General features: G+C 42.1%; 1 protein-coding gene across 1 annotated transcript in view; it reads right to left on the bottom strand.

The window, feature by feature from the left end:
• The window catches only part of LOC117741527 (kalirin-like), a 58,400-nt gene that overhangs the window by 23,898 nt on the left and 22,002 nt on the right, over positions 1 to 12,500 (bottom strand). Inside the window, exons 19-36 of the mRNA XM_034548617.1 lie at positions 12,445 to 12,500; positions 10,738 to 10,901; positions 10,538 to 10,657; positions 10,380 to 10,459; positions 10,101 to 10,239; positions 9,888 to 10,022; positions 9,656 to 9,803; positions 9,464 to 9,579; positions 8,098 to 8,220; positions 7,844 to 8,026; positions 7,030 to 7,154; positions 6,858 to 6,924; positions 6,511 to 6,620; positions 3,255 to 3,324; positions 3,004 to 3,093; positions 1,470 to 1,562; positions 555 to 666; positions 244 to 434 (exon numbers count right to left, since the gene is read on the bottom strand). The exon at positions 12,445 to 12,500 is cut by the window's right edge and continues 42 nt beyond it. Of these exons, the coding sequence (XP_034404508.1) occupies positions 244 to 434; positions 555 to 666; positions 1,470 to 1,562; positions 3,004 to 3,093; positions 3,255 to 3,324; positions 6,511 to 6,620; positions 6,858 to 6,924; positions 7,030 to 7,154; positions 7,844 to 8,026; positions 8,098 to 8,220; positions 9,464 to 9,579; positions 9,656 to 9,803; positions 9,888 to 10,022; positions 10,101 to 10,239; positions 10,380 to 10,459; positions 10,538 to 10,657; positions 10,738 to 10,901; positions 12,445 to 12,500 (2,122 nt within the window). The remainder of the gene's footprint in view (positions 1 to 243; positions 435 to 554; positions 667 to 1,469; positions 1,563 to 3,003; positions 3,094 to 3,254; positions 3,325 to 6,510; positions 6,621 to 6,857; positions 6,925 to 7,029; positions 7,155 to 7,843; positions 8,027 to 8,097; positions 8,221 to 9,463; positions 9,580 to 9,655; positions 9,804 to 9,887; positions 10,023 to 10,100; positions 10,240 to 10,379; positions 10,460 to 10,537; positions 10,658 to 10,737; positions 10,902 to 12,444) is intronic.

Below are 12,500 nucleotides of genomic sequence, written 5' to 3'. Positions count from 1 at the left end.
TCTCGTATTGTTTTATTGTTTCTACCATTGTTTCTACTATTATCTTATTGTTTCTCCTATTGTTTTCCTATTGTTTCTACTATTGTTTTATTGTTTCTCGTATTGTCTTATTGTTTCTACTATTGTCTTCCTATTGTTTCTACTATTGTTTCTACCATTGTTTCTACCATTGTCTTATTGTTTCTCCTATTGTTTTCCTAACTGTTAACAATGAATTTGAATATGTCGAGACGTGTATTTCACCCTCAGTCGGCTCTTGTAGAGATATTTGATTCGTCCCGACGAGTCCTTGATCTCCTTGCTGAAGATGAGTGACAGCTCGAACAGGAAGAGGTGCCGGTCCCGCCCCTTCCTGATCAGAGACTTTGGCTCCCAGACCAGGAAGGAGTCCTGGAGTAGGAGCTCCCCCTGCACCTCCAGACCCTCCTCCAGACCTGAGCATCAGAAATTAACACCATTTATTTACAAATGTCCAGAGCAATAATACTAGCTCCTTCAAAATAAAAGCCCCCGCAGCTCCTTCACAATAAAAGACCAAAGCATCCGTGCGCTACCTTCCAGCATGCTCACATGCATCGCGTCGTTGGCTCTCTTGGGGACGCTCAGCATCACGTCCAGGCCTTCTTTGATCTCGCCCTTCCCCTCCTCGCAGCACGCCAGGAGCTCCTGAGACACACAGGCCAATACCCTTATTTATTCATATTACATAACACAGTTACACAGTAACACAAAGGAATACCCTTATTTATTCATATTACATAACACAGTTACACAGTAACACAAAGGATTACCCTTATTTATTCATATTACATAACACAGTTACACAGTAACACAAAGGAATACCCTTATTTATTCATATTACATAACACAGTTACACAGTAACACAAAGGATTACCCTTATTTATTCATATTACATAACACAGTTGGTGTTCCAACATGGATGGTATTTCTGAATAAAATGTAAATGCTATTATATACGACTATACTTTGTATGTTTACGTATTTTTATACTATTTATCGACATTATGAAAGCAAAATCAGATGAAAAGCTAAATGAAATAATTAATAAATACAATAACACATGCTTATATCCTCCAAAAAATTGTAGAACATATTGATTTAAAAGAGTTCATATTTATTTTAGTTTCCCTACAATTTCACATTCATTGATCTTTTTGCAGCTATTATTTGGTGAAAAATTACAAACCAATTACTCTGAATATAATATATGATATATATATTAATATTATATTATAATATTAATAGTATAATAAATCATTCTTTACTGACAATAACGATTATTACGGAACATAATTAAGTGATATGCCTAATTTCTTTGTGTCCATTAAATAATAACGCTACAAGAAAGGAAAGTTTGAGAAACAGCTGAAAACATCAAATATGTTCAAACCAAAGCTCCTGAGCGTGAATACCTCAACAATATGTTTTATGAATGAGCGTATGAGTACCTTGAGCAGCAGCTGGTATTTGGTGATCCTCTGGACTGGTTTGATGAGCGCGGATGAGATGGAGTTGGTCAGACCGTGTCTCCTCTGGACCTCCTGCAGACCAGCACAGGCTTCATTTAATGTTCTGTGTTTGTGGACTAATGCACTAAATATGATTCTACATGTGTAAAGTATATGTATACGTGATGCATCATGACAGTAAATACTGCTGTAAATATTGCAAAATGTTTCACTAGAAGTTAAAAGTACCAACAATTTTACCAATTGTTATTATTGTTATTATCCTCATTATTATTCTGGGTATCCATATTATTATTGTTATGATTATACATTTGTATTATTGATATATTATTTTATTATTAATATTGTTATCATTTTTATCATTATTATTGTTATATTATTATTATCATTATATTGTTGGTATTCATATTATTATTATTATTAAATTTGTATGACTATTGTTATTATTCATAAGTTGTAAAATTAATATAGTTGTTATTATCATCACTATTGTTATATACTAATTATTATTGTTGTTGTTATAACTATTATTGCTGTTATTATTGTTTCTGTTATTACTATTATTGGTATAGGGTTATTATTGTTGTTTTTATTGTTATATAACTATTATTGCTGTTCTGGTTGTTGCTGTTATCACTATTATTGGTATAGGGTTATTATTATTGTATTGTATTGATATTATTTTTATTGTTTTTATATCATTGTTATTATTGTTTTCATTGATATTATTGTTGTTATAATTCTGTTATTGTTGTGATATAATTATTGTTCTGATTATAATTATTGTTATTAGTATTATTGTTGCAGTTATTAATACAGTTGTTGTTGTTGATATTAGTGTTATTATAGTTGTTGTTGTTGTTGATGTTGATATTCGTGTTATTATAGTTGTTGTTGTTGTAATTGTTGATATTAGTCATATTATAGTTGTTGTTGTTGTTGATATTAGTGTTATTATAGTTGTTGTTATTGTAATTGTTGATATTAGTCATATTATAGTTATTGTTGTTGTTAATATTCGTGTTATTATAGTTGTTGTTGTTATTGTAATTGTAGATATTAGTAATATTATAGTTGTTGTTGTTGATATTCGTGTTATTATAGTTGTTGTTGTTATTGTAATTGTAGATATTATAGTTGTTGTTATTGTAATTGTTGATATTAGTAATATTATAGTTGTTGTTGTTATTGTAATTGTAGATATTAGTCATATTATAGTTGTTGTTGTTGATATTAGTGTTATTATAGTTGTTGTTATTGTAATTGTTGATATTAGTAATATTATAGTTGTTGTTGTTGATATTCGTGTTATTATAGTTGTTGTTGTTATTGTAATTGTAGATATTAGTAATATTATAGTTGTTGTTGTTGATATTTGTGTTATAGTTGTTGTTGTTATTGTAATTGTAGATATTATAGTTGTTGTTGTTGATATTCGTATTATTATAGTTGTTATTGTAATTGTAGATATTATAGTTGTTGTTGTTGTTGTTGTTGCAGTCGGGGAGCCCACCTGGAAGAAGCCCGCTCCGTGCTGCTGGATCAGCAGACTGGAGTCGGGCTTGTTTCTGCAGTACGTCACATACATGTGGAACTTATCCGCCTGGAACACAACGAGTACTGAGTATTAGTACCCGCAGTACTTCATCTGTTGTGGGTTATATATATATATATATATATATATGTATGTATACATACATACATATATATACGGTATATATATATGTATGTATGTATACACACACAAGACAACAATGTGGTTACCCAGGTAACAAAACAGTGTCCCACATCCTCAGGAAGCTGCTCGTAGTTTTCCAGCTCCTTCAGGAAAATACTGCAAAACACAGAGTACAACACATATGAAAGTTATTGTAGAGCGTATATGTGTACTATTATATGTTCTACATGATATGTTCTACATGTGGTGTTCTACATGTGGTGTTCTACATGTGATGTTCTACATGATATGTACTACATGTGGTGTTCTACATGTGGTGTTCTACATGTGGTGTTCTACATGATATGTACTACATGTGGTGTTCTACATGTGATGTTCTACATGTGATGTTCTACATGTGATGTTCTACATGATATGTACTACATGTGGTGTTCTACATGTGGTGTTCTACATGTGGTGTTCTACATGATATGTTCTACATGTGGTGTTCTACATGTGATGTTCTACATGATATGTACTACATGATATGTTCTACATGTGGTGTTCTACATGTGGTGTTCTACATGTGGTGTTCTACATGATATGTTCTACATGATATGTTCTACATGTGGTGTTCTACATGTGGTGTTCTACATGATATGTTCTACATGTGGTGTTCTACATGTGGTGTTCTACATGTGGTGTTCTACATGATATGTTCTACATGATATGTTCTACATGTGGTGTTCTACATGTGGTGTTCTACATGTGGTGTTCTACATGATATGTTCTACATGTGGTGTTCTACATGATATGTTCTACATGATATGTTCTACATGTGATGTTCTACATGTGATGTTCTACATGATATGTTCTACATGTGATGTTCTACATGATATGTTCTACATGTGATGTACTACATGATATGTTCTACATGTGATGTACTACATGATATGTTCTCCATGTGGTGTTCTACATGATATGTTCTAGATGTGGTGTTCTACATGTGGTGTTCTACATGTGGTGTTCTACATGTGATGTTCTACATGATATGTTCTACATGTGATGTACTACATGATATGTTCTACATGTGATGTACTACATGATATGTTCTCCATGTGGTGTTCTACATGATATGTTCTACATGTGATGTACTACATGATATGTTCTACATGATATGTTCTACATGTGATGTTCTACATGTGATGTACTACATGTGATGTTCTACATGTGGTGTTCTACATGTGATGTACTACATGTGGTGTTCTACATGATATGTTCTAGATGTGGTGTTCTACATGTGATGTTCTACATGTGATGTTCTACATGTGATGTACTACATGATATGTTCTAGATGTGGTGTTCTACATGATATGTTCTAGATGTGGTGTTCTACATGTGATGTTCTACATGTGATGTTCTACATGATATGTTCTAGATGTGGTGTTCTACATGATATGTTCTAGATGTGGTGTTCTACATGTGATGTTCTACATGTGGTGTTCTACATGTGATGTACTACATGTGGTGTTCTACATGATATGTTCTAGATGTGGTGTTCTACATGTGATGTACTACATGATATGTTCTACATGTGATGTTCTACATGTGATGTACTACATGTGATGTTCTACATGTGGTGTTCTACATGTGATGTTCTACATGTGATGTTCTACATGTGATGTACTACATGATATGTTCTACATGTGATGTTCTACATGTGGTGTTCTACATGTGGTGTTCTACATGATATGTACTACATGATATGTTCTAGATGTGGTGTTCTACATGTGATGTACTACATGATATGTTCTAGATGTGGTGTTCTACATGATATGTTCTAGATGTGGTGTTCTACATGTGATGTTCTACATGTGATGTACTACATGATATGTTCTATATGTGATGTTCTACATGTGATGTTCTACATGTGATGTACTACATGATATGTTCTACATGTGATGTTCTACATGTGATGTTCTACATGTGGTGTTCTACATGTGGTGTTCTACATGATATGTACTACATGATATGTTCTAGATGTGGTGTTCTACATGTGATGTACTACATGATATGTTCTAGATGTGGTGTTCTACATGATATGTTCTAGATGTGGTGTTCTACATGTGATGTTCTACATGTGATGTTCTACATGATATGTTCTACATGTGATGTTCTACATGTGATGTACTACATGATATGTTCTAGATGTGGTGTTCTACATGTGATGTACTACATGATATGTTCTAGATGTGATGTTCTACATGTGATGTACTACATGATATGTTCTAGATGTGGTGTTCTACATGATATGTTCTAGATGTGGTGTTCTACATGTGATGTTCTACATGTGATGTTCTACATGATATGTTCTACATGTGGTGTTCTACATATGTTCTAGATGTGGTGTTCTACATGTGATGTACTACATGATATGTTCTACATGATATGTTCTACATGTGATGTTCTACATGTGGTGTTCTACATGTGATGTACTACATGTGGTGTTCTACATGATATGTTCTAGATGTGGTGTTCTACATGTGATGTACTACATGATATGTTCTACATGATATGTTCTACATGTGATGTTCTACATGTGATGTACTACATGATATGTTCTAGATGTGGTGTTCTACATGTGATGTACTACATGATATGTTCTATATGTGATGTTCTACATGTGATGTTCTACATGTGATGTTCTACATGTGATGTACTATATGTGATGTTCTACATGTGATGTTCTACATGTGATGTACTACATGTGATGTACTATATGTGATGTTCTACATGTGATGTTCTACATGTGATGTTCTACATGTGATGTACTACATGTGATGTTCTACATGTGGTGTTCTACATGTGATGTTCTACATGTGATGTTCTACATGTGATGTTCTAGATGTGGTGTTCTACATGATATGTTCTAGATGTGATGTTCTACATGTGATGTACTACATGATATGTTCTATATGTGATGTTCTACATGTGATGTTCTACATGTGATGTTCTACATGTGATGTTCTACATGTGATGTTCTATATGTGATGTTCTACATGTGATGTTCTACATGTGATGTTCTACATGTGATGTTCTATATGTGATGTTCTACATGTGATGTTCTACATGTGGTGTTCTACATGTGATGTTCTACATGTGATGTTCTACATGTGATGTTCTACATGTGATGTACTACATGTGGTGTTCTACATGTGATGTTCTACATGTGATGTTCTACATGTGATGTTCTACATGTGATGTACTACTTTCGATGTTCTACATGTGACGTTCTACATTTGTTGTGTAACTCGTAGGTCCTGTGTGTGTACTAATACACTGAATACTGCAGTACATGTATACCTGTTGTGGAACTCGTAGAGGTCCTGGATGTTCCCGAACACCGTGTCGTCCCGGCTGCTGAGACCAGGTGGGACGTCCTCTGAGCCGCTCGTCATCTCCCACAGGTACGTCTGTACGAGGTAAAAGTATTACTTTGAGTAAATACTACCCAGGATGATAGTACTACGTGGTGTCACTACACGGTAGATGTAGGATCAGTGCGGCGGGTTTAAATCTGTTCTGCGGGTCGGTCAGCAGAGGGCGCTGTGTTCTGTTACAAAGTACTATGTTGTACTTCAGGACTTTGTGGTGTTGTATGCTACCAGCTGCGTAGTACTCTGTGGTACTGCAGTACTATGAGTGTGTACCTCAATACACTCCTGCAGGTCTCTGACGTAGACTCTTTCCGTTTGAAGCAGCTCGGCCATGATGTACCTAAATACACAAACACGCGTTATCACAGCATGTACAAATACTTTCACTGGTCATACTCGTACTCGCAGTACTCGTACTCGCAGTACTCGTACTCGCAGTACTCACTCTTTCTTGCGGGCCGAGCGCCGCTTCTCGTCGCTGACCTGCTGACTCGGGTCGGACAGGTTGACCTCGGGGTCGGAGTCCGACAGGCTGTTGGGGATCAGCTCCAACTCCAAGTCCTTATTGTCCTGCAGGGCCACCGTAGAGGACTCAGAACACATGTACACAGGAAGTACTGCTACTGGTGTACTAACACAGTGTACACAGGAAGTACTGCTACTGGTGTACTAACACAGTGTACACAGGAAGTACTGCTACTGGTGTACTAATACATGTACACAAGAAGTACTGCTAGTATTGTACTAATACAAGTACACAGGAAGTACTGCTACTGCTGTACTAATACAAGTACACAGGAAGTACTGCTAATGCTGTACTAATACATGTACACAGGAAGTACTGCTAATGCTGTACTAATACATGTACACAGGAAGTACTGCTACTGCTGTACTAATACAAGTACACAGGAAGTACTGCTAATGCTGTACTAATACATGTACACAGGAAGTACTGCTAATGCTGTACTAATACATGTACACAGGAAGTACTGCTAATGCTGTACTAATACAAGTACACAGGAAGTACTGCTAATGCTGTACTAATACATGTACACAGGAAGTACTGCTACTGCTGTACTAATACATGTACACAGGAAGTACTGCTACTGCTGTACTAATACAAGTACACAGGAAGTACTGCTAATGCTGTACTAATACATGTACACAGGAAGTACTGCTACTGCTGTACTAATACATGTACACACAAAATACTGCTAGTACTACTACTGTACTCATACATTATACTACTTAAGGTGTACCTGCGCGCAGCCTCCCAGCGCCGCCTCCAGCAGGTGGCGCTGCTGGCCCATCCGGACGGTGAAGTCTCGGTAACGTTTGTCCACCGCCGACACGCAGCGGCGCAGCTCGGCGCGGTGGGCGTGGCCTTTGGCCAGCATGCTCTCGGCCAATTGGATGAGGAGGTGAACCTTTTCCTGTGTGTGCTGCAGGCGGAGGGGACAGGTAAGTGTGTGTGTACATGTGTGTATTCATACGTACACGTGTGTGTTCTCACCTTGGCCGACACACAGAACTCTCGGTGCTGAGTCAGCAGTTCTTGAGTCTCGGACACGTTCCCCCCCGGAGAGGTGTGCGTGGCCAGGTAGAGGTCACCTGACTGCTGCAGCCAATCCAGAGCCTGCAGCCGGACACACATGTTCAGGTGGTCAATACAAATAAAAAGACACCAATACTGGGTTCATCTCTTCTTTCCCAGGATGCTTTGGGAGATGAAAACATCCCATCATCACCTGAGGTCTAACCCTAACCCTAACCCTTGAGCTCTGAGGTCTAACCCTAACCCTTGAGACCTGAGGTCTAACCCTAACCCTTGAGCTCTGAGGTCTAACCCTAACCCTTGAGCTCTGAGGTCTAACCCTAACCCTTGAGCTCTGAGGTCTAACCCTAACCCTTGAAACCTGAGGTCTAACCCTAACCCTTGAGACCTGAGGTCTAACCCTAACCCTTGAGACCTGAGGTCTAACCCTAACCCTTGAGACCTGAGGTCTAACCCTAACCCTTGAGACCTGAGGTCTAACCCTAACCCTAACCCTTGGGCTCTGAGGTCTAACCCTAACCCTAATCCTTGAGCTCTGAGGTCTAACCCTAACCCTTGAGCTCTGAGGTCTAACCCTAACCCTTGAAACCTGAGGTCTAACCCTAACCCTTGAGCTCTGAGGTCTAACCCTAACCCTTGAAACCTGAGGTCTAACCCTTGAGACCTGAGGTCTAACCCTAACCCTTGAGCTCTGAGGTCTAACCCTAACCCTAACCCTTGAGACCTGAGGTCTAACCCTAACCCTTGAAACCTGAGGTCTAACCCTAACCCTTGAGACCTGAGGTCTAACCCTAACCCTTGAGACCTGAGGTCTAACCCTAACCCTTGAGACCTGAGGTCTAACCCTAACCCTAACCCTTGAGACCTGAGGTCTAACCCTAACCCTTGAGACCTGAGGTCTAACCCTAACCCTTGAGCTCTGAGGTCTAACCCTAACCCTTGAGCTCTGAGGTCTAACCCTAACCCTTGAAACCTGAGGTCTAACCCTAACCCTTGAGCTCTGAGGTCTAACCCTAACCCTTGAAACCTGAGGTCTAACCCTTGAGACCTGAGGTCTAACCCTAACCCTTGAGCTCTGAGGTCTAACCCTAACCCTAACCCTTGAGACCTGAGGTCTAACCCTAACCCTTGAAACCTGAGGTCTAACCCTAACCCTTGAGACCTGAGGTCTAACCCTAACCCTTGAGACCTGAGGTCTAACCCTAACCCTAACCCTTGAGACCTGAGGTCTAACCCTAACCCTAACCCTTGGGCTCTGAGGTCTAACCCTAACCCTAATCCTTGAGCTCTGAGGTCTAACCCTAACCCGGAGGGGGTCGTGTACCTGCTGTGCGTGGCTCTGAAACATCAGGTACTGCTGGCACTGGTCCAGTCGGCGCTTCTTCAAGGTCCAGAAGTGAAGAACTCGGTTCTCCCTCTGGAGCAGCTCACTGAGGATACCTGCAGAGCAGCACACCTGGATCAGATCCGGGCGGAGGGCTCCTCACCGCTCATCAACGCCACGTTCTGCTCTCACCTTTGACCTGCTGCTCTGGGACCCTGGAGTGCCCCGTGACCTCGGGGAGCCCCGTCACGCCGTGGCCCGAGATGTTGGCCATGGTGGCGCTGTTGCGGTGGATGTATTTGAGGAAGACCTCGGCGTTCCTCCGGGCCAGAGTGCAGGCCTGTGGCCGGGGGAGCAGAGCGGTTAGACCGGGACTATTGATCGGGCCAATAAGATCAATAAGCTGCCAATCACTGCTCGTCACCTTCAGGAACGCCTCCTTCTGCTCCATGTGCTTGCTGACCAGCGGCAGGAGAAGCTCCGGCTGCCTCTCGCCACCTCCACACCAGTCCTCCTCCCTCCGGTACTCCTGCTCCAGACTCTCCAGCACCCCGCACACCTGGAGGGCAGACGGGCGTCAGGTAGACAGACAGACAGACAGACAGACAGACAGACAGGCAGACAGATGGTGATGTACCTGCTGGGATGTCCTGTAGAAAGCTGCCGAGGCGTTGACCAGCTTGAGCCGGTCCTCGATCCTCAGCATCAGAGTTTGCCAGTGCAGCGCCACCGTCTGGGCACAAGACCTCACTGCATCCGGGTCATAGTGACCTGACCTGGGGGGGAGGAGCCTGGTTAGCTTAGCTTAGCATACTGACTGGAAACGAAACTCCCTCTAACGCCTCTTTCTTTCATCTGGATACAAACAGAAGTCAACGAGTTATTAAATGTCATAACATCGTGGGCGGCGACCAACCTGACCAGTAGCTCCGCCCTCTGCTGCAGAGCCAGAGCCACCTGGTGGGTCCTCTGCAGGGAGTCGGCGTGGAGCAGCGCCTGCGGAGACACGACTCGTACGTTTACATGCACCACGCGGACCAGGGGAAAGATGCTGGGCTCTTAGCGAGCAGTTACCTCGATGGCCTGCTGGAGGCGCTCGTGTTCCCGCTGCAGCTGCTCAGCTTCAGACAGACAGCTGGAGTTCAACATGCAGGACGACAGCATGACCTCGCCCTCCGAGATCCAGCCCAGCACCTGAGGCACAGACAGACGGGTGAGGCCGGTCCCTGCTCCGGGTGTCACCTGGTGAGTGTGTGTGTCTGTGTGTGTGTTACCTGCTTGACCTGGGTCTGCAGGTGTCTCAGCTGCAGGTTCTGCTCCAGGTGTGTGTGTGTGTGATCTGCAATCTGCTGCAGCTCCTTCTGTTTGTCCTGCAGGAGGCGCTGCAGCTCCTCCACCTGAGTGGAGAGACTCCCCTCCGCCTCTGACAGCTCGATACCTGACACACACACACACATACACACACGACCTTTTGTACGTGTGTTTGCGTGCATGAATGTGTGTGTGTGTGTATAAATCCAATAGTCTGGTTTCCATGGGGACCAGCTGTGTGCTTCAGAGAGCAGTTTCCATGGCAACCCCACCCCCCCCTTCCCCCTGCCCCCATTATTGTCTCTGCACCCCCCCAGTATCACTGAACTGGTCAGCCTGAATGTGCTGACGGCTTTTATTCTGTTTTGTTTGAATAATATTCTATTTAAAATAACCCGGTTTGAACCGGACTGACGTCTGACGCCATCAAAGACCTCAGGAACCCCCTGAAGGAAAACCCCCTCAAGAAGTCCCTCAAGGAAAACTCCTGAAGCGCTGCACTTCAAGGAACACATGACCCCTTTAATGAAGCTCTCTCCACAAACTGTCCAGTGTAGCAGACTCTGGATCCGCCTCAAGGACTAAGTACGCATGGACCTCTGGGGCCTTTGAAGGAAGCACTAGAACCTACCCAGAGACCCCCGGAGCCCACAGAAAAGCTAGCAGAACGCTCCACGCCCTGGAACCAACTCGTTGAATCGACCTAGTTACCAGTGGAAAACAATCAAGGGTCTCTGGAACCTCCTCAAGGACCACTGAAACTATAAGGAGACCTTTAGAACTCCAACAAGAACATCGTCCTATTAAGGAGCACTAAAACCATTAAAGGACCCCTGAAACCCACAAAGAGGCACCGGTTTTCCTTTAAGGGAATCCCCTCATAAGGGACCTACAGAACCCCCCAATAACCTCTGAACACCTCCAAGGAGCACTATAAATAACTTTTGGTACCCCTGGAATATACAAGAAAGACTTCTGGAGCCTCCGCAAGGACCATTGGAACTCCTTGATGGACCTCAAGAACCCCCTCGGGTATCCCGAGAGGAAACACTAGAAACTCCTCAACGACCCCTGGAACCCACAAAAAGAATACTAGATTGCCGGAACCCTGTCAATGATACTTTCAAGACTTCTAGGACTCCCTCATTGACCACTGGAGCACTGTCAAGGGTTCACCAAGGTCTACTGAAAGCCCTTCAGGACCATTAAGTCCCTCCAAGTGACTCTTTCTCAAGAACCTCTGAAAGCCTGTCGCAAATTCTAGAACCCACCCAAGGTCCCCTGGAACACACTGAAAGACTCAGTAAGGTCCCTCCAGGTCCCTAGACTCCCGTTAGTTACTTTAAAAACACCGGACAACCTTTTGAAAACCCTTGTCGGAATTACCGGAAACAACTTCAGGACCTTTAAGACCTGTCCAGGTAGCATTAGAAACCACCCACCAACCTCTGAAACTCTACCCCTGAAGAACAGCTGTATTTGGGCACCGTTAGAACTCCTTTGGGGAGCACTATAAACTGTTCTAGAAGCTCTGGAAGCCCCTGAAGGATACATTTAGATTCTCTCTCATTTCTTGTGGTGTACCCCAGAGCTCAATACTAGACACCTTTCTTTTTTCCATCCATATAAGCTGCCTTTCATTAAAAAAAATGTAACAAGGTGTCTCTTACCTGAGGCCTGAACCTCAGTGATGTACTGCTGAAGGTCGTGACCTTGCTGGATGACC

Source organism: Cyclopterus lumpus, chromosome 2 (assembly GCF_009769545.1).
Source record: "Cyclopterus lumpus isolate fCycLum1 chromosome 2, fCycLum1.pri, whole genome shotgun sequence".
Classification (NCBI taxonomy): Eukaryota; Metazoa; Chordata; class Actinopteri; order Perciformes; family Cyclopteridae; genus Cyclopterus; species Cyclopterus lumpus.
Note: the sequence above shows the minus strand (reverse complement) of the source record. Positions and strands in the feature narration are given on the sequence as shown.